Source organism: Sinocyclocheilus anshuiensis, unplaced genomic scaffold (genome assembly GCF_001515605.1).
Source record: "Sinocyclocheilus anshuiensis isolate Anshui unplaced genomic scaffold, SAMN03320099.WGS_v1.1 scaffold1115, whole genome shotgun sequence".
NCBI classification, from domain to species: Eukaryota; Metazoa; Chordata; class Actinopteri; order Cypriniformes; family Cyprinidae; genus Sinocyclocheilus; species Sinocyclocheilus anshuiensis.
Window position 1 is genome coordinate 924686 of NW_015547735.1, and position 22477 is coordinate 947162.

The 22477-nt window shown below is 39.0% G+C and overlaps 1 protein-coding gene across 3 annotated transcripts in view; it reads left to right on the forward strand.

Annotated features, from left to right (window-relative positions):
- The window catches only part of LOC107704394 (serine/threonine-protein kinase PAK 7-like), a 27108-nt gene extending 10667 nt beyond the window's left edge, over positions 1-16441 (forward strand). The window contains exons 2-4 of one of the 3 annotated variants that reach the window (XM_016507314.1): positions 1167-1356; positions 4325-4369; positions 15280-16441. In XM_016507314.1, coding sequence (XP_016362800.1) covers positions 1168-1356; positions 4325-4369; positions 15280-16125 — 1080 coding nt within the window. In that variant the 5' untranslated portion in view covers position 1167 and the 3' untranslated portion in view covers positions 16126-16441. Of the gene's footprint in view, positions 1-1166; positions 1357-4324; positions 4370-6854; positions 7138-15279 lie in introns of those variants that run through there. The other 2 variants (XM_016507315.1, XM_016507316.1) reach the window with 2 other exon arrangements.
- The last annotated feature ends 6036 nt before the right edge of the window (positions 16442-22477 follow it).

A 22477-nucleotide genomic window follows, 5' to 3' on the forward strand; every position in this document is an offset into this window, starting at 1 on the left:
CGCACACACACACACTATAACACACAGATACACACACACACACACACACACTATAACACACAGATACACACTCACACACACAGCTGACAGTGCAGATGTCACACTGGCAGTTTGAGTGTGTGTGTGTATATATATATATATGTTTCAATCATGACAACTCTCTGAAGATTTTAGCATGGTAATGGTAATGACAATATATATGTATTTGGTCTTGGCGTAATAGATCTGCTACGTTGCTGCTGTTGGTTATTGCTGTAGTTGTAGATTAATGCTGCTGCTGCAAGCAAGTACAGGAACTTGCTACTGCAATGCATATGGCGATACAGTGCCGTGAGTATTTAAGACATACTGCTGCTGCACAAATAGCATATAAAATAACCCGTAACAGATCTATACAGGTGGAGCTGGGGAAGGTGGAGGGTTTCAGAGGAACTCTGAAAGCGCGCTGCGAAATGCTCAAGTGGATGCTAACCAGCCATTTAAATATAAAGCAGCAAGCTCATTGGCTGCATATGCAACTTGAACCAATCAGCTTGTGCCAAGTCGTTTAACGCTGTGAATATCATCAGTTTGCATTAACGACCCATCAGACTGCACCATCTAGAGTTTCATGACTGAAATATACATTTATTGTGCGTGTGTGTGAGTGGGTGTATGTGTTTGTGTGTGCATGTGTGTGTGTGTGTGTGTGTGTGTGTGTGTGAGTGCGTGTGTATGTGTGAGAGTGTGTGTGTGTGAGAGTGTGTGTGTGTGTGTGTGTGAGAGTGTGTGAGTGTATGTGTGAGAGTGTGTGTGTGTGAGAGTGTGTGAGTGTATGTGTGAGAGTGTGTGTGTGTGAGAGTGTGTGAGTGTATGTGTGAGAGTGTGTGTGTGTGAGAGTGTGTGAGTGTATGTGTGAGAGTGTGTGTGTGTGAGAGTGTGTGTGTGTGTGTGTGAGTGTATGTGTGTGTGTGTGAGAGAGAGAGAGAGAGACTCTATTGTACTCCTGAATCAGTATAAATAAAGAACAATCAGACACACAGATCAATGACATAAAGCTGCTGGAACATGAAGAACAAACATAATTAAAAAGATATTTGTCCAAACTGTGTGAGATTATTTTGATGTGACTATGGTCTGTTTTCTGGAATCAGTTTGATGGCGGTCGTGTCTCTGTGGTTTCTCAGGATGTTTGGGAAGAAGAAAAAGCGTCTGGAGATCTCGGCTCCGTCTAACTTCGAGCACCGCGTCCACACCGGCTTCGACCCGCAGCAGCAGAAGTTCACCGGCCTGCCGCAGCAATGGCAGAGTCTGCTGGCCGACACGGCCAACCGGCCCAAGCCCATGGTGGACCCCTCCTACATCACGCCCATGAAGGTACTTCCTGTTCCTGCGGCTCACTTCCTGTGCCGGCAGCTCTCGTCCTCCCTCACTGGTTCGTTTCTTTAGTTTAATCAGTGACGATTATCAGAGTACATGGGCCCTGCTCCAAAACCCCAAATATAAATCATAAAGCAGCGCACATGCTTCACGGAGGAACCAATCCCAGAATGCACTGCAGCAAGCTCAGTGCAAACAAAAAGGATTTAAGATGACAGAAAAAGTCAGAAAAACACAGGTGAGTTTAATGCCTATAACAATACCGTTAACTTTATTGAAATCAATTTTAGTTTCTTATGTAGAGTTGCTGTTTATGTTGAGTGTCTGAATTCAAACCGGGGCTGCAAGGGAAACATTCAGAGAAAAACTGTAAAAACATATCAAAATGAATAAATATGTATAAATGTGATTAAAATAAATAAAACAAAAACATTAAAATGTGATTAAAATAAATACAGATAAATGTGATTAAACTAAATAAAATAATTTATTAATCAAAGGGAGATTTTAAATAAATAAAACGTGATTAAAAAAAAAAAAGATTTAAAATAAATTAATAAAAATGTGATTCAAATAAATAGCTAAATAAAATGACATTTAAAATAAATAAAAATGTGATTAAATAAATGAGATGATACAATTAAAATAAAAAATGAATAAAAATGAGATTTTAAACAAACAAAATAAAAAATAAACATTAAATTATTAAATAAAATTAATAAGATTCAAATAAATAAATAATGAGGTTTAGAATAAAAAAGTGATTAAAATAAATAAAAAGATTTAAATTAATAAGTAAATCATTAGATTTAAATAAATAAAATTGTGGTTAATTAAAAGTTTAATATTAATTAAATAAAAGTTGATTACGATAAATAAATTGAAATAACTAAATAAATAATACATCTAACAATGCAGTAGTATAAACCTCGTTTTTTCTAAATCTCTTTTTTTCTTTTTTCTAAATAATATTTTGACGTATATCAGTTTTTCACAGTATAAAAGCTATAGCTGTAAATTGTAGGATGTTTGGGGTTCTGTGGCGTGTAAATGATTGAACCAGCCGGAGACCAGAGCTGCTGTACTGACCCGCTGAACAGAGCCGTGTTACTGCTGCTTCACCAGCTTAACCAGCACTAACCACGGCTCTGCTCAGCTGGATCTTCTGTGATGTGTTGATGTGTGTGTGTTTGGGTTAAAGCCGCCCTGTCTCCTCTCTCCTCGTCTCCTGTCTGCGTCCAGTGTCTCTGCAGACCATCATCAGAGTCTTAGACAATAACACATCCGTTCCTGTAGCTCGTCTGATGGCGCTGGCGACGCTGCAGTCACGGGTTTGAGTCCCTGAACACACGTGTCAATATTACGCTGGTCTCAGCTCTATGGTTCTAATTCAGACATAATTCACCCAGAAGTCAAGCGTCTGTCATCATTCGCTCACCATCATGTCTTCGTGTGCTGAACTGAAGGAGAATCTAAAGATCACCATGACTGTCAAACTCTGACAAGAACAAAATAAACCATAACGCTCCGTTTAAGTATCATGGAGGTCGTTCATAAGGTCTGTGTTCTCTCTATACTTTCATGGTGTGTTAATGGTGTTTTGTCTGCTTTGGAGCTCGGCAGTCATGATCTCGATGAGCTGTTGATGTGAAGATTCATCAGATTTTCTCATGTGACTTTAATTCAGTTCAGTATGTGACTCTGGAGCAACACGAAGAGTAAATAATGAAGCTGAAGATACCTTTTATTTTTTCCAAAATTCCATTTTATTTTTTAACCAAGTTCTGTTTTATTTTTCCCCAAATTGTTTTATTTTTAACCTGATACCATTTTATCTTTTTTTTTTTAACAAATTCTATTTTATTTTATTTTTTACAAATTCTGTTTAATTTTTTCCCCAAATTCCATTTTATTTTTTAACCAAGTTCTATTTTCTTTATTCCCAAATTGTTTTATTTTTAACCTAATACTATTTTATCTGTTTTTTTTTCTGTTTTTTTTTATTCTATTTTATTTTTTTTAACAAATTCTGTTTTATTTTCCCCAAATTCCATTTTATTTTTTAACCAAGTTCTGTTTGATTTATTCCCAAATTGTTTTATTTTTAACCTAATACCATTTTATCTTTTTTTTAACCCAAATTCTATTTTATTTTTTATCAAATTCTGTTTTATTTTTTCCTCAAATTCCATTTTATTTTTTAAGCAAGTTCTGTTTTATTTTTTTCCAAATGGTTTTATTTTTAACCTAATACAATTTTATCTTTTTTTTAACCAAATTCAAATTTTTTTTTTTTTAACAAATTATTTTATTTTTCCCCCAAATTCCATTTTATTTTTAACCAAGTTCTGTTTTATTTGTTCTCAAATTGTTTTATTTTTAACCTAATACAATTATATATTTTTATTATTATTATTTATTTATTTATTTTAACAAAATTCTATTTTATTTTTTTGTAACAAATTCTGTTTTATTTCCCCCCCCAAATTCCATTTTATTTTTAGTTAAATTCAATTTTATTTTCCCCAAATCCCATTTTATTTTTTAAACTAAATTCTGTTTTATTGTTTCCCAAAATACCATCCAGCCATCAGTTCATTCATTCATTCATTTATTAAAATTATTATTATTTTATTTAAATTTTAGTTTTTTGTTTTTACCAAATTCCATTTTTTTCCATTTTAATTTTTCTGGATTCCATTTTTTCCTATTTAAATTTCTCTGGATTCTGAATTTTTATAATGGAAAAGCATGGTTAATTCATTGAAATCTTGAACATATACAATTTAACAACAGTTTAACGAGTAAAAAAAAAAATAACAAAAATGACATTTTCAGTGTAATTCCATTTCCATTTCAAATGTGATTAGTGTGGTGAAGGCACTGGACGCAGGAGGCCTCGGCGCAGCAGGAGATATCTCTGAAGAGGGATACACGGATATTAATTCTCTTGCTCTCTTCACAGATATCTCCCAAGAAAGTCCGGTTGGCTGAATCGCCGTTGCGAAAAGTATGCCCTCTATCCTTGCTTTTCTCTTTCTCTCGCCTCGTTTCTTTTCTCCTTCTCCTCTTTTGGTCTTTATTTGGCCACATGCACTTCTGCTCATGAGTGGATGACGTACACTACCAGTCAAAGGTTTTTGAAAGTAAGACTTTTAATGTTTTTTAAAGAATTCTCTTCTGCTCACCAAGCCATTTATTTGATCCAAAATACAGCCAAAGCAGGAAAACTTTGAAATATTTTTACTATTTAAAACAGCTGTTTTCTATTTGAATATATTTTAAAATGTAATTTATTCCTGTGATTTCAAAGCTGAATTTCTAGCATCATTACCCCAGTCACATGATCCCTCAGAAATCATTCTAATATTCTGATTTGCTGCGGTGTTTGGGGCCGAATGCATGAGACAGACGAGTGTGGAGCCGATCCGATTCATAAAGCCTTTATGAATGCTGCGTGACGTCATACGGCTCGATCTGAGTCATTTCCATCTGCTGGCATGAATCATAACATCTATGCTGAAGTGTTTATGCTGCATGTGTTAATATAACATACATGTGACACCAGACTGATGAAGATCTGAGAAGACATCTTCTAATGCTCCTGAAATAAGCTTATTTTTTTTCATGGTCAGTTTAGAGATTTTTGTCTGTTGTCTCTTCTTTCAGTCTAGTGGAAACTAAACATCCCAAATCTACATTTAAGTGTTTATTTCATTGCACATGATCTATTTATGTCTGTAGATTTCAATCCTTAAAGAGTTTTTTCTCTTAAAACGCCAAACTTTATTCCTCTCTATATTCCAAAGGCTTGTTCATATTTCATTCACACTGATTTATACAACATTTCACTCCTAAAACATGGTGAAAATATGTTTGTTTTCTGTCTGTTGACAGTGTTTTCTGATTTATGGAGTGATAAAAAGAGAAATCCAGAATCCCCTCCGGAATAACCTTTAACTCTGATGTGACAACAAAATCAAAGAAGAATTATGAACCAATGTTCAGCTTTCAGTTCTTAACTAGGGATGTCTCGAGCCGATCTCAAGGATCGGTATTGGGACCGATCAAGCATTTTTTCAGCTGATCGTATCGACTCTCTTTTTAGCCGATCCTTGTTTTATGTCAGCTGTCACGCCGGTGTCATGCAGTAGGAGGCAGTATGCACCTTTAAGTTAAATGTTTTTTCAGTTTTTTTCAGCTGCTTGCACACAAATCTTCACGTGTCACACAATTTCTGAAAGCTGACACTCAAACAGCAGAAGCATGCTCCAAATCTGCAAAACCATACACTGATTCTCAGCCTTTCAAATTCTTTTAATTTGGTGTTTGTTTTTAACAAGTCTCCGCCAGCTCATGGTTGTGGTTGCCAGATTTCAGTTTAATCCCCCAATCAGACTCTCTGCTTGCGGTCCAGTGTGGCTTGTGTTAGTTTGCTGATTCTCTCTGGTTATCAGTGTCAGGTGGACCGGTTCACTGCGTGAGTCACTGGGGTTTAGTCAGTGTATTTTTAGAAACGCTTGCGTTGGCTCATTGGCAGGCCGTGTGTGTCAGTAACCATCGCCCCGTGCTTTACAAGACTCAACAGCTGGGAGTTCTGCATGTGTTCGGCTGAATGGGCGTCTCGCGTGAAATCAGTTTCTTCTGCTTGTCTGATGGACCTTCCATGTTGTGTGCGCCGCTGTCAGACCGTGGTGTGCTGAAGAGCATGCGGTTGTTGCAGAGCTCAAGTTAATGCAGATGTCACGTCTCAGAACAGTTCTGTGCCTGGAGTGTCATTGGAGTTGGAGCCGGTCGCATCAAGTGAAGGGAGAGTCTGCTGCAGGTCCATGCGTTATGAGCGCAGTTATTGCGCGGCAGTGAGCGAGCGTTTTCAATTCATTCCTATGGAAGTTGAGCTTAAACGCTCACGCGGTGCATTGTGGGATTGAAAGCGGCGCAGAGAAAGGGTTGAGAGTGTTAAAAAGGTTGGGCATTCCTCGACTTTATGCAAATATCGAGTGAAAAACACCGGGCGACAACCAATCGCTGTGAACAGCAGGCAAGGCAAGATTTTGACGCATGTTTCCGAGTGGATTACGGAGCTGAAATCACTTGTCGTTGAAAAAGTCATTTGTGACCCTGGAGCACAAAACCAGTCATGAGGGTCAGTTTTGTGAAATTGAGATTTATACATCATCTGAATATTTGGCCGAGGTACAACTATTTGAAAATCTGGAATCTGAGGGAGCAAAAAAATCTAAATATTGAGAAAATCATCTTAAAAGTTGTCCAAATGAAGTTCTTAGCAATGCATATTACTAATCAAAAATTAGGTTTTGATATATTTACGGTAGGAGATTTACAAAATATCTTCATGGAACATGATCTTTACATAATATCCTAATGATTTTTGGCTTAAAAGAGAAATGTATAATTTTGACCCATACAATGTATTGTTGGCTATTGCTACAAATATACCCCAGCGACTTAACACTGCTTTTGTGCTGCAGGGACACATATGTTTTATTTAGGGCTGTCTCTATAGGCTACGTTTCATCATTTTGAATTTTAGGTTGTACTTAGATATTGGCAATAGTGTTTAGTTTTTAGTGTTTAGCAAACTGGGTGTAAACATTGTTTTCAGATTGGTGCTCCACACGCTCAAAGCAGTGTTGCTGTAGCGAGCGCAGATTAGAGGCTGTAGAAACGCACCGTTAGATCCAGATGATCAGGCCTCGGGACGGGACGAGAGCGGCGGACAGACAGACGGAGCTTCCCAGCCGAAAACACTCACAGGTGCGGCGCAGCTCATCCATCACTGCTTTCAATCAGGTCCTTCACTCAGAACCTCCACGGCTCGTTCCTGCTCAAGCCTGTTTATCATTCATGTGCTTGTGTTCTACATCCATGAGGCTTTATCGTAAAAGTGAATATCACACTGCAAAAAATGATTATCTTACTGAGTATTTTGTCTTGTTTTCTAGTATAAATATCTAAACATTCTTGAATGAAGATGAATTTACTGTACAAGTAAAATGACTCAAGATATTAAGTCTTGTTTTCTAAAAAAAAATTAAAAAAAATAAATAAAAATTTTGTTTGAAAATGTAGCAACATTTTTTGCTTAAAACAAGCAAAAATGTATCTGCCAGTGGGGTAAGAAACATAATCTTAATTCAAAGCTAAACAAGATAATTTATACAATAAAATATACATTTGCACTTTTTTATTGATTATTTGTAAAATGAATTCAAATGTAATGGAGATCTGTAGGAAGTTGTTTTTCAAACTTGAAGCGTCGGGTTAGGTTTAGTTTATTCCTAAAATGTTCTTTACTTGGTCTTAAAAAGGTCTTAAAATGTTTTAAATTTACCTTCATCAAACCTGCAGAAACCGTGCATTTATAATTGATTACACTGCAAAAAAAGGATTCACGTAATTTGTATTTTTGTCTTGTTTTCTAGTATAAATATCAAAACATTATTGAATCATGATAAATTTACTGTAAGTGGTTGCAATCAATTTATTTTAGCTACATTTAAATAAACAAATTTAGTTGGCTAACTTTCAACATGTAGCTAAAATAAATTGTTTGCAACCACTTACCTTAAAAAAATTTGTATCATTTTTTTCAGTGTACAAGTAAAATGACAAGATATTATATCTTGTTTTCTGTAAAAAAAAAAAAAAAATCTACATTTTGTTAGTTTTTGCTTAAAACAAGCAAAAATATCTGCCAGTGAGGCAAGAAAAATAATCTTGTAGACCCTTTGAATTAAGATTATTTTTCTTACTTCATTGGCAGATATTTTTGTTTGTTTTAAGCAAAAACTAACAAAATTGTGATAATTTTTTTCTTAAACAAGATTTAATATCTTTAATAATTTTACTTGTAAAGTAAATGCATCTTGATTCAAGAATGTTTAGATATTTATACTAGAAAACAAGACAAAATACTAAGAGAATCTTTTTTTGCAGTGTATTTACACAATGAAATGTAAATGAACAGTTGAAAGTCATCGTGATATTTTTAACCATGTTTTGAAATGTTGATATTATCAAACTGATTTGTGTCATTTGATCAAACTGGACGAATGAAAGATTACTGTACTCGAGCCTCGTGCGTTTAGTTTTCTGTGTTATTGTCTCTGTACTCAGTGTTGATTCTGATGTTATTTGACGTTCAGTGAGAGAGGATCTGGACGTTTAAACGTTTTATGAATCTGTCCTCTTATAGTGACTGATAGATGTGCGTTATTGATAATTCTCACGTTTGTGAACAGTATGGAAGGATGAATGATAGAGATTGAAAAAAGAATCCTAAAGCTTTTATATAATGCATTGTAAAAGTATTTTAATGCTTTAATTATGCCTTGCAATGCACCTCATAATTAATTCTGTGATCCTATGAATAATCAGTATAATGCATTATAACACTTATCGATTCATAGTTATTTCTTTAGAAGGTAAAACATATGACAAGCAACCAATTTCAGATGTGACAATGAGTCTGTAAATATTATAATACATTTTAACTCTGGTTACAATTATTTATTTAAAGATATAATGCATTACAGAGTGCATCTTGGATATCTTCATAATGCATTAAACATAAGGGCTTAAAGTAAAGTGTTACTGAAACATCCATGGTTTTAGAAGAGGAATTGATTCTTTTAAAGAACACATGATCGCTGTGGTTCTGGAGATCAGGGATAGATGTAGCGTGCAGAAGCCCTGGGTCAGATCATAGCGTGTGTTTCTCTGGATTATATTTGGCTGTGTGTGTGTGTGTGTGTGTGTGTGTGTGTGTGTGTGTGTGTGTGTAACTAATACTCAGTCATTTAAGCAAAAGCTTTTATGATAATAAAAAACAAAGTCAATGCTGGTATACAGTATATCATATATTCATTTTATATTATTATGTACAGTATATAGTAGAATGTATAAATATATATGAAATTATGTTTTAATTATTGTTAAGTAATGATGTTTGTCATTCATAGTTTGTTGCTCATGGACTTTCACATGAAGATGAAGATGATGATGAAGTGAGTGTTAGTGTGTGAGCGTGTGCAGTGTGTGATGATGAGCAGCAGATGGCAGCAGAGGAGCTCTGATCTTCTCACTGCAGGAATCAGTCGTCTCAACTGCATGAGATTTTCCTCTCATCCTTCATTTGCGGAAGCGTTTCCTAAATCAGATCATGATCTTGTGCTCATTCTCATGGCTGCTATCAAACCAGAAATATTCTGTCAATAAATAGATCAATTATTCTATGAAACAAAGATTAAAAACCCTGATGTTCTTCTTATTTTAGAATATGGACTTTGAAAACCTCGTTATATTTATGCTAAAGAAGTCAATTTGACTGGCAGTAAGTTACCGTAAATGACATGTAGATCTTTTTTGCATTGTAAATCATATGATAATGCCATCATTGTACAGTAAAATTGCATGCATTATCTTATTAAATCTTATTAGACCTTATTAAACCTTTTTAGCTCGTTATATAAAGTTATGTCCAACTTTATCCACATACATGTGTGTGTGTGTGTGTGTGTGTGTGAGTGTGTGTGTGTGTGCCAATTAATACTAGCACTTACCTATTCTATTCTATTCTATTCTATTCTATTCTACTTATTTTGGTCTAATTTATTTTTCAAAAAAACCTTGCAATGTGTGGACTAATTGAGATTTGTCACAGCACTTGTATACTGTTGCTCTCTTGCTGCTCTGATTGTTTTTATTGTTCTCATTTGTAAGTTGCTTTGGATAAAAGCATCTGCTAAATGACTAAATGTAAATATAATGTAAATGTACATAAAGTAAACTAACGTAGAGCAATATATACAATATAGCTAATCTCATAATTATGGATATTATAGTTAACTAAAACTGAAACTAAAATTAAACCCATTAAAACATTTTTGTTACTTGAAATAAAATTTAACTGAAATTAAATTAAACATAAAAATCATTTTATTTCAGCTAGGTGCCAGTGCTACATTTCTCATTTTTATTTAGTTTAACTCAATGTACTAAAAAACAAAACTGAAATAAAAACGTATTTCAAAAAACTACATATGTATAAAGAAAAACTACTAAAATTAAATAAAAATACACAACCAAATTTGCTAAAAGTATAAAATTTAAATTAAAATGTAAAAATAAAAACTAATTCAAAATATTAACAAAAATTCAATAGTACTAAAATAGTATCTCAACTTTTTACATTTTTTTCCCTCACAAAATGTAAACTATCGGCCAGCTGTAATCTGTTAAATGTGACTATAAGACATTATAAACATTAACAACATGATTTTCAGTAAAGCTGCTTTGAAACGTGTATTGTGAAAAGCACTATACAAATAAAACGGACTTAAATATAAAAGTTTTTCATCATATACGTGCTGAGGTAAACATGTTGCTACTGTAGTGTATTTACAGTGTGCTTGTGAAATACTGGAACAGTATCTCCATGACGTCAATGCAGATATAGCACATGCGTCAGAGGCGTCTGATTGGCGGTTGGAGTTTTTGTATGCGCGGATCGGTCCGGCGGACGCTGCGTGGTCATTGGCCGGCTGTACTGTACGCAGGAAACACAGTCAGTATAGTCAGCAGTGCAGCAGCCGAGGGCAGAGTCATTAATTACGTCACACCACCGCACACTTCATTACGCTCAAGGTTAATACTGGCTTATCTGCGGACGAGGCCATACCGTGCTTTCCTCGAGATGCTCAACGCCGTGCCGCCACTGGATCTATTACCGCTTATCGCCACACGACAGACCGGAGACGCGGCTGCTGAAATATGGCTGCTGTCATACAGAGCTAATGCTAACACCTCAAAACGTCCCAAACATGGCCAGCTCATTCACAGGAGTGAGGCAGATGACAGAGATTCGACACATAATTAACCTCCATCACCTCCAGCCGTCTCAGCAGCAGCACAATTACAAACATCACGCCGGACTCTGCAGCGCCTTGCATTAAAACAGAGAGAGTTGTATTCTTTTAAAGCATTTTTAATAATTTCAATAGTCCACCAAATCTGATCATTCTGTCATTATTTACCATAATGTCTTTCTTCTGCTAAATACAAAAGATGTTTTGAGAAATGTCTGTATTTTTTTATATAATGAAAGGAAATGGGGTCCAATGTTGTTTTACTGAAGAAAGAGGTTTGAACAAATGATTAGGTGAGTAAAGGAAGACAGAATGATGATTTGTAACCTTAACTCACGTAAATTGTATTTATATAACACTTTCAAACCCATAAATAACCCCATCATGCAACTGCATAGCAACACACTAGCAACCACCCAGTACAAGATCACTCTATATGCATGAAGTGAGTGTTAGTGGGTATGAATGTGAGTGTTAGTGTGAGTGAGCGTAAGTGTGTCTCAGTGTTAGTGTGAGTAAGTGTGAGTGAGTGTCAGTGGGTATAAGTGTGAGTGTTAGTGTGAGTGAGCGTAAGTGTGTCTCAGTGTTAGTGTGAGTAAGTGTGAGTGAGTGTCAGTGGGTATAAGTGTGAGTGTTAGTGTGAGTGAGCGTAAGTGTGTCTCAGTGTTAGTGTGAGTAAGTGTGAGTGAGTGTCAGTGGGTATAAGTGTGAGTGTTAGTGTGAGTGAGCGTAAGTGTGAATAAGTGAGTGTGAGTGAGCGTAAGTGTGAATAAGTGTGTGTGAGTGTTAGTGTAAGTGTGAGGGATTGTCAGTGGGTGTGATGTGTTAGTGTGAGTGAGTGTTTGTGTCAGTGAGTGTTAGTGTGAGTGTGAGTGAGTGTCAGTGGGTATAAGTGTGAGTGTGAGTGTGAATGAGCAAGTGTGAGCGAGTGTTAGTGTGAGTGTGAATGAGCAAGTGTGAGCGAGTGTTAGCATGAATGAGTGTAAGTGAGCGAGTGTTAGTGTGAGAGTGTTTGTGTGAGTGTGAGAGAGTGTTAGTGTGAGTGTGAGGGAATGTGAGCGAGTGTTAGTATGAGTTTGTGTGAGTGAGTGTTAGCATGAGTGAGTGTAAGTCAGTGAGTGTTAGTGTGATTGTTAGTGTGTGTTAGTGTGAGTGAGCGAGTGTTAGTGTGAGTGTTAGTGTGTGTTCTCCATTCTGTCACCGATGGAGTTTTGGTTCCTCTGGCTTGCTTAGTTGGGGACACTTAATTTCCAGCGATATCGTGGACTTGATTGCACAGATACTATTTAAACTGAACTGAGCTAGATGATAACATCACTGAATTCAATGATGAACTGCATTTAACTAAAAATTGAGTGTTTACTATTGTCCTTTTGCATTATTGACACACTATTTTCCTATTTGATACTGTAAAGCTGCTTTGACACAATCTGTATTGTTAAAAGCGCTATATACTGTAAATAAAGGTGACTTGACTTGACTTGTGTTAGTTTGAGTGAGTGTGAGCGAGTGTGAGTGTGAGTGAGTTTGAATGAGTAAGTGTGAGCAAGTGTGAGTGAGTATTACCGTGAGCGAGCGTGAGTGTGAGCGACTGTGAGTGTGAGCATGAACGAGTGTGAGTGAGTGTTAGCATGAGTGAATGTGAGTGTTAGGGTGAGCGAGTGAGTGAGGGAGTGTTAGCGGCTGTATAGTGGATCAGAGGTGTAAAGGCCTGCGATCACACTCTCCTCAGATGGACTGAGCTCAGAGCGCAGTGGTGACACGTGCATTAAAGAGATGGATGACACTCCGTGTAGTGCTGCTGTGAGGACACTGGCCCATCCAGGAGATGTATTTCCTCTTCCTGTGCTGAAACTCAGACTGTGACGTTTATTAGCTCCTCTCTTTCTCTTAACCTGACCACACGTTCCAGCTCTTCTAATCTGTGGATTCTCGAGCTTCACATTAAACATTGGGAATCTGGTTGTGTTTTGATAGCATTCATCTGTAGAGCTTCAGAGTAAAGGTTTAATATGGACCTTTATCTGAAAATGATGTGCACGTGAATGTGGTCCAATTGCTTAGATCTCATTCTGGTCTCAGCCGTGTTTCAGCTGTGCATGAGTTTATCCTCATATTAAAGAAATCAACCAGAAGACCAATCAGTACCGAAAGACTTTTTCAGCATGAAGCCATAGAAGAAGGTTCTTAAGATCCACATAGTTGTTTTCTGGTTGTTTAGAAAAGCATGTACAATATGTTTTGATGCTTCAAAGAACCATCGAACCAAAACATTCATCTGAAGAACCTATGATGAGAAATCAAAACTTTTTTTAAAGATTCATGTAGCCCTGACTGGAAACTTACAGAAGTTTCACAGCTGAATGTGACCAGAGTTTAAATCCATTTGAATGATCTCATCAAGGTGTTTTGATTGATGACAAGCAGGTGCTTCTGGAACTAAAGTCTACTGCATGCTTAAAGCATTGTGTTCTAGATCATCTGTGATCTAGAACCTCCGGAATTTTGTACTAGTTTTCCATCAGGTCATCTGATGTTACTTAAAGAGCCGCAGCAGCAACTAAATGAGGTCAGAGAGTTTTTATACTGCAGATGCAGGTCAAGATCACAGCGGCCGCTCTTTACTGGAGCTGCATACGTCACATACTGTACAGTAATGTCTAGCAATATAGTCTCTTCTTTTTTTGAGATTTGATCATTTACATAGTAAATAATCACAATTTGTCCTTGTGCATACAGCAGCAGTTACTCTAAAATAATGCAAATAGATACTGTATAAAGGTAAATGTTTTAAAAGGTATTTTTTACAGCAATGCCATAAAACCACAGAACCATTTTTGGTTCCCCAAAGAACCTTTCAGTGATCAGTTCTTAAAAGAACTGTGTGTGTGCGATTGGCTTTTACCTGGTTTAGGCCAATCTGTACGGTTTTCTAAATCTGCACATGTAATTGTAGTGTAGTTTGGGGAAAACCTTCCATCGGGCCTTTTAGCTCGTGCCACTCTTATATTTTGGGTCTGTTTCAGTGTTTTATTCTGCGGTGAGTCACGATGCAGCTGTGTAACACGCTTAAGCAGCAGTGGGATGAGATGAGCAACGCTGTGATTTTATTCAGGCTCGGCTCGTGATAGCACCACTGCCAAACTCCCACTGCTGTTTGACTCTGTCAAAATATACAGTGGTGACCAAAATTATTAGAACACTAGTTCTTTCACCAGCTAAAAAATGGTTTAGTCAGTTATTTCTATCTGTTGCTGTAGTGTGTCAGTAGGAAATATCAGTTTACATTTCCAAACATTCCTTTTGCCATTAATTGTAATAATGCAGTGAGATGTTAGTGCTGCACACAGAGCTCTGATCTGATCATCATCAGTCTGTCTGGAGTCACATGAAGAAACAGAACAAACTGAGACAGACTCAATCCAGAAGAACTGACGCTTCAAGAAACCTCCTGCAAAGCTCCTGAAAAACTCTGCTCAAGTGCACCGAGGACAAAAGCTGCTTTATACACAAAGGATGCTCACACCAAATGTTGATTTCATTTAGTTACTAGAAGTTAACTGATAAAGAAAATCTATTTATGACATTATTTTTGACAGCATCCTCATTTTACAGCATTTTTACACAAGTGCCTAAAACTTTTAACAGTACTGTAGCTTTGCAGGAGGTTTCTTGAAGCGTCTTGGAGACACAGTTCTTCTGGATTGAGTCTGTCTCAGTTTGTTCTGTTTCTTCATGTGACTCCAGACAGACTGATGATGATCAGATCACATCTCTGTGTGCAGCACTAACATCTCACTGCATTATTACAATTAATGGCAAAAGGAATGTTTGGAAATGTAAACTAATGTTTCCTACTGACACACTACAGCAAAAGATAGAAATAACGGACTTAAAACCATTTTATAGGTGGTGAAAGTACTAGTGTTCTAATAATTTTGGCCACCACTGTAGGTGGTGAAACGGTCAGGCCTGGACCTTCGTGTTCGTCTTTGTGCCTCTCACCGACTCTCCTGCCTTCTCTTTGCAGACCATCGTCCGCGGGAGCCGGCCGCCCAAGGACGCCTCCATCAACGGCCTGCTGGAGGAGTTTGACAGCATCTCCGTCACCCGCTCAAACTCTCTGAGGAAAGAGAGTCCGCCTGGAGCCCATCAGGCTGGCGGGAGCAAGCCAGCGTCTGCGTCCACGTCCAACGCTGGCGGACCGGAGGAGAACGGCTTCGGACACTATTACGGCCGCTTCTCGTGCAACCTGGACAGCAGTAAAGACTTCTCGCTAGAGGCGTACCGCGACCGAGGCGCCCATGACAGCGAGTGGGCGGTTGGACGGCACTACCGCTTCTCTCTCAGACAGAACGGCCATCCCATCCGCAGCCCCTTCTATCCCGACGCCATGCCGCAGAAGTCCTCGGACTACGCCAAGATGCCACCCGACTACCACGCCTACCTGGAGAACAAGATGCGGCTGTCCACCGACGAGATGGCCATGGGTGGCCGCAGGGAATACTACCGCGCCTCTCTAGGCGGATCCAGCCAGGACTATCGGGAGCATCCGCTGGGAACGCCGTCGCGTGTCTCCATCCACAGCGGGCAGATGAACTATCCCGATGGAGACTGGGGATACGGTGTGGGACTGAGAGACGACTACGACAAGAGGCCCAAGTCCTCGTACATTCGTCAGACGAGCCCCCAGCCGGCCATCCGGCAGCGCTCGCGCTCGGGGTCGGGCCTGCAGGAGCCCAGCCTGCTGTATGGCATCAGTGCATTTAAAGCTGCACCGCAGGGGCCGTACAGCTCGTACACGTACCCCAGACTGTCCGAGAACACGTCTTCGCTCATCATGGGCAAGGTAAAGATCAAATCGGCCTCCTACTAATGATGGGTTTGGCTTTTATTGTCCTGCAGGGGCATCATGTCAAAATACGCCAGTGCATTAGGGATGCATTCACACTATTGATTTGTGTGATTCTCTGGCACAGTCAATGCAAGATAAATCCAGACTTGCCAAAGTGAACCACTACTGATGATGCGACATTTGCATGTGATGGTCAAATGCAGTTTGTCTGCTCAGAGATCATTGCATGACAGATTTTGGATTAAAAAGCTCCGTGGAGATCCATTGTTTTGCTCAAACAGCTTGTGGCAGTAAAAATGCGCAATAAAAATGAAGTGATAGTTCACCCAAAAATGAAAATTCTGTCATTAATTACTCACCCTCATGTCATTCCAAACCTGTAAGACCTTCGTTCATCTTCAGAACATTTTTGGTGAAATCTGAGAGCTCTCTGACCCTCCATAGACAGCAATGCAACTGAAATGTTCCCAGACACAGAAACGTATCAAGGACATCGGTAAAACAGTCCATGTGACATCAATGGTTCAACCGTAGTTTTACGAAGCTACAAGAATACTTTTTGTGCGCAAAGAAAACAAAAATGATGAGTTTATTCACGTATAAAATCATGTATTCTGCCATTATGGAGAGTACCACGACGCATGCGTTGTTTACGTGCAGCGGTATAATGGCTGAAGACCTGATTTGGTGGAGAAGAACTGTTTAATAAAGTCATCATTTTTATTGTTGAATAAAGTCATTATTTTCTTTGCGCACAAAAAGTATTCTCGTAGCTTGGTAAAATTACGGTTGAACATGGACTGTTTTACCGATGTCCTTACTACGTTTCTGGGCCTGGGAACATTTCAGTTGCATTGCTGTCTATGGAGGGTCAGAAAGCTCTCAGATTTCACCAAAAATGTTCTGAAGATGAACGAAGGTCTTACGGGTTTGGAACGACATGAGGGTGAGTAATTAATGACAGAATTTTCATTTTGAGTGAACTAACACTTTTAATATCATTAAGGAGTGCTGCATTTACATGCATGCATTTGGCAAATTATTTTACATTGCATTTCATGCACTTTCCAAATTAGAAGAGTATTAGGCCACTTCCTCAATAACTCCTCAATATATTGCAACATAAATTTACATCTGCAGAATCTCCACATCATTAAACTCAGTGCAGTAATCTCAGTATGATTTTTTTAAGATCTGATTTCATGCATTTGGCAAATACTTTTACCTTTCATTTCATCTGCTTTGTGCATTGGAAGTGTATTAGGCCACCGAATAACTCCTCAATATATTACGGCATAAATTTACACCCCCTGAACCTGAAAGATGCATTAAAAAAAGGCATGTTGTTTTGTATTTAGTCCTACTATCACCATCATCATGAAGAATTTTTTAAAGCATAATTTTACCCCCCCAAAAAACCTTTGTCCTCTCTGAATAACATTTTATTTTAAAACAGCATGAATTCAGTTCATCCAGTGTGTTTTTAAAGATCTAATCGGATGCATTTGACAGGTGTTTTTACATTGCATTAAGGCTCAGTTCATGCACTTCTCGTTCCTGTACAAATGCCGCATTGTTCCCAATGGAAGCATCCAGCTGTGTTGAGTTAAAGACTGCAGATACACTGTCCGCTCCTCACCCGCAGGCCTTGTAGGGCGTATTATCTCGCAGGTCGCACCACTGCTCTGCAGCACCGGCTCCGTGATGGATCTGGTGTCAGTTCTTAATCTACTCACCCGTGAAAAGAGTGCGGCGGCCAGAGACACAGAATTACTCATGAGAGCGGCGCAGGAATCAATTAACAGAAGCGTAGCATCTCCCCGATAACAGCGGCTCATCGCAGACCTTCATTTACACACGCTTGAGCTCTGAACTGTGATGCGTGCTTGTCAATTCAATTCACAGATATTTCAGGACTACTGTAAGACCGTGCGCATCAGAAGTGTATAAGGCCGCTTCCTCGATAACTCCTCAATATATTGCAACTTAGATTTACATCAGGGTTATTATAGTTTACTAAAACTAAAAAAATAAAAAAAATAAACATATTGTTGTAAGTAAACATTATTGAAAATAAACATTATCTGAAATAAAATAAAATTGTTATTTGAAACAAACATAAGTAAACATTATCGAAAATAACCATCATCTGAAATAAAATTAAAAAACTATTTTTATGTCAGCTAGTTACCTGGCAACATTTCTCAAAAATTCACAAACATACACAACAAAAATACTAAAACTTTAGCGAAAATTAACATGAAAACAGAAAATAAAATATGAGATAGTTAATAATACATACACTGGTTAATAAAAACTATAATAGTATTCCAATGATAGTAAAATAACTTCTCACGAAGAATCAGAAGAAACAATAAATTATTTTTTCCAAAAACACCTTTTATTCTAAAACAGATCCATGGTTTTATTTAAATATATTGTGGCAGCAAAAGTGCATAATAAATATTCAATATTCAATATTAAAAATAAATATTCAACATTAAGGAGTGCTGCATTTACATGGCAGGCAGATGCTTTTACACTGTCCGCATTATAAATGCATTAGGCCACTGAATAACTCCTTGATATACAATAGTAAAATAACTTCTCATGAAGAATCAGAAGAAACAATAAATTATTTTTTCCAAAAACACCTTTTGTTCTAAAACAGATCCATGGTTTTATTTAAATATATTGTGGCAGCAAAAGTGCATAATAAATATTCAATATTAAAAATAAATATTCAACATTAAGGAGTGCTGCATTTACATGGCAGGCAGATGCTTTTACACTGTCCGCATTATAAATGCATTAGGCCACTGAATAACTCCTTGATATACAGCAACATAAATTTATACCCACTGCAGAATCTGCAAGATGCGTTAAAAAACTGAATATTGTTAATATTTTCATCCCCCAAACCTTTGTCTGGTCTGAACAACATTTTATTTTTAAAACAGCATAAATTAAATTTAGGGTAGGGCTGCATGATAAATCAAAATGAAATCGAAATCGCGATTAGACAGAAGCTGCGATTGTCATGCGTATCTTTCAGTGAAGCACGGTTCTGTGAACAGTAGTAAATCTCCATCCGAAGGCCAGAGGGCGCTCTCACGCGGAAACTCCAAATATGCCCCGCAGAAGAAACATCTCAGGTTACGTATGTAACCATGGTTCCCTGAGAAAGGAATGAGACACTGCGTCCTCTAGAGGTCGCTGTGGGGAACGCCTTCAGCGTGACCGGTGTCTGAAGCATATATCTAAACACAACAATAACATTGGTCAGCGACAGCCTGTGATGTCATCACCTGGCGCGACCACAGTACAAAAGTGCACCGGGAGAACACGTCATCCGCTTCTTCGTCTGAAGCTTACGTCCGAAGCATGGCAAGGGAACTAGAGGACGCAGTGTCTCGTTCCCTTCTCAGGGAACCATGGTTACATACGTAACCTGAGATGTTCCCTTCCGAGGGAACTTCGAACTGCGTCCTCTAGAGGTCACTATGGGGAACAGTATACCCACGCTGCCATGCTGAGGGGAGTGCATACCAGAAACCACGGCAAGCATGGGAGTTGCCCCAAGGATGTCTTGACGGCTGTCAGTGACATCCCCTTCGGCCAAAGGCCTGAGCTGCATACCATGAAAGAACTTACCTGTTAAGGGCTGGGCTAGGAAGCCCAAGCCTAGGGCCGAGCTCAAGGCTTGGAATCAGAAGAAAGAGATTCCTTTAAGGGGATACGGCCAGGTGTCTAAAAACCAAACCAGACCCTGACCTGCCACCCAGGGGGGCTACCGCCATTTCTGAATAAACCTGCTCAAAGAACTGACTCGACAGATCTTTGGTAGCAACACCCTGCTCAGAAATGTATCAACAGAGATACATAAGTTGAGTGGAGCCCAAGCAAGAACTGGGGCCTAAACCAACTCAGAGAAAGGGAACGATGCTGACAGCGCATAACCCATACCATACAGGATTTTAGAAAGTGCGCAGAATGCTTAGCGTACACACTTAGCACAATGTGGATTTTAGAAAGTGCACAGAAGCTCAGCATGTGCACTTACCATAGCATGGATTTAGAAACATCGTTGCTGAAGGGGTAACCGAAGCTATATTTAACCAGCCTAGGAGCCCTACGTGACTGTGGCATGCTCACAGAACAGACTCCGAAGCATCTGCTCACAGATGCCCAGAAGGGAGCGGCGCACTTGTAAGAGGCCCTCCATGGTGAGGGGAGCACAGCTAGCTCACTTAACAAGCAACCCGCCAGGGAGGCAGGAGATGGCCCAGCCACCTGGCATGATTGCTATCCGGAGCTCAAAAGAGCGGAGGCCCAACTTCAAAAATAAGTTCTCATGCATCCCCTCAATGTTGGCATAACTAGTATGCTTGAATCTGTGGATGCGAGACGATAATGGATTTTTCCAAGCCTTCTCGATCTCCACACGGAGATCAGGAAGAAATGGAAGGTTCACCTGAGCTGGAGGGCTATGGCTAATAAGAATACGCTCGTCGAGGTGGCCTCGAGGCATCACTTTCTTGGCCCGCTTCCACGGCAAGTCAATCCTCGCCATGGCGCGATCCATAACCTCAAGCAGCTCATCATACGCGGGGCAGGAGGATTGGGAGGACTCAGTCTCGACTTCTTCGTCCTCATCTGACATCTCCTGCTCATCCTGGCTTTGAGCCAGCAGAGCACTAGCTGCTGGATCAGACGATGTAAGAGGAATAGCATTGTCGTCCAGTAGCTCACTCTCGTCCGTGACCAATGAGCACGAAAGGGAAAGACCCTTTTTTTAACTCATCAGCCAGGTCCATCTACGATCCCCACGAGCTTATTTCTTCCGTGCCTCAGCAGCGGAGGGTCCTGAACCATGGGGAGCTGATGGCTGTCCCTCTTTCCTCGAAATGAGAGACAAACGAGAGCGGAGCTTCTTCATAGGAAAAAGTTCACAGTGCACGCAAACTGCCCCCTCGAGGACATCACGCGCGTGCTTTTCGCCCAAAAAAAAGACGCAAAGATCGTGTGTGTCATCAGGTGTCAAATAACGAGGACACGGATCCACACACTTCTTAAACGCCTTACTAGTGCTCGCCATGTTAAAGAAGAATAATCGTGCTTACCGGAAATGCACGCTTCAAACAAAACAGTCCTTAAAGACGAAGAAGAGTACGTGTTCTCCCGGCGCCCTTTTATACTGTGGTCACGCCGGGTGATGACATCACAGGCTGTCGCCGGCCAATGTTATTGTCGTGTTTAGATGTATACTTCAGACACCGGTCACGCTGAAGGTGTTCCCCATAGCAACCTCTAGAGGACACAGTTCGAAGTTCCCTCGGAAAAGAATCAGGCTTGCTCATGGCATGGCATCAGGACTTTCCCCATAGCGACCCCTAGAGGACACAGTTCGAAGTTCCCTTGGAAGGGAACCAGGAAATCCCTATAGCAGCAGCTGAATAAACAGAAGATTTAAATGCTTTCATTGATTCAGCGTGACTAATAAACACACGACTATGGCAATATATGGTTTATCTGAGTTCTTATTATTATAATTTTCATTATAATAAAGTATATCTATAATGCAATGCTAATCGACATAGCCTTTATCACTGCTTAGAATACTATGAAATATGTTGCGTGCCTTATTCTGTGTAAGAAGCCACATCATCTCACAGAAGGATTTATTTCAAACACTCGGCTGACATTATGAAGTGAGTTTAGAGTAAAAACATGTTATTAAATGTGGTGTTTTCACATGCTTTCAGATGGAGCAGCATTTACTTCACAGAGCCGTAGTTCACTGAGAAGCTATGCAAACAGCTGTCATTATCGCAAACGATTTCTTCAGCCGTTTCTCAAACGGAAGGCTGCATCCTCCGGAGGTCGCATTTGCAGGCTGCATACGTCATCAAGCCTGGTTTATTTCAGTTAACCGAGCAGTACATTCGCGTGTCATAAGCATATTACAACAATTTACGACTAAGAATAATGGTCAAATTTATAACTGTTAATATTCTAAAATAAGATCTTCTTTATGACGTATGCAGCCTACAAATGCGACCTCCGGAGGATGCAGCCTTCCGTTTGAGAAACGGCCTTCGATTTCATAATTGTACGATTATATCGTCTGTGATTTTTTTTGTGTAGCTTGTCAGAGAACTACGGCTCTGTGTAGTAAATGCTGCTTCATCTGAAAGCAGGTGATGGAGATTTACTACTAATCACAGAACCGCTTTACTGACGAGATGTGCATGACTATCGCATTCGATTAATCGTGCAGCCCTAATTCAGGGCAACACTTTATTTTGATAGTCCAATTTAGACATTCTACTAACAGTAAGTAACTTTGCAACTACATGTCAACTAGCAGTGA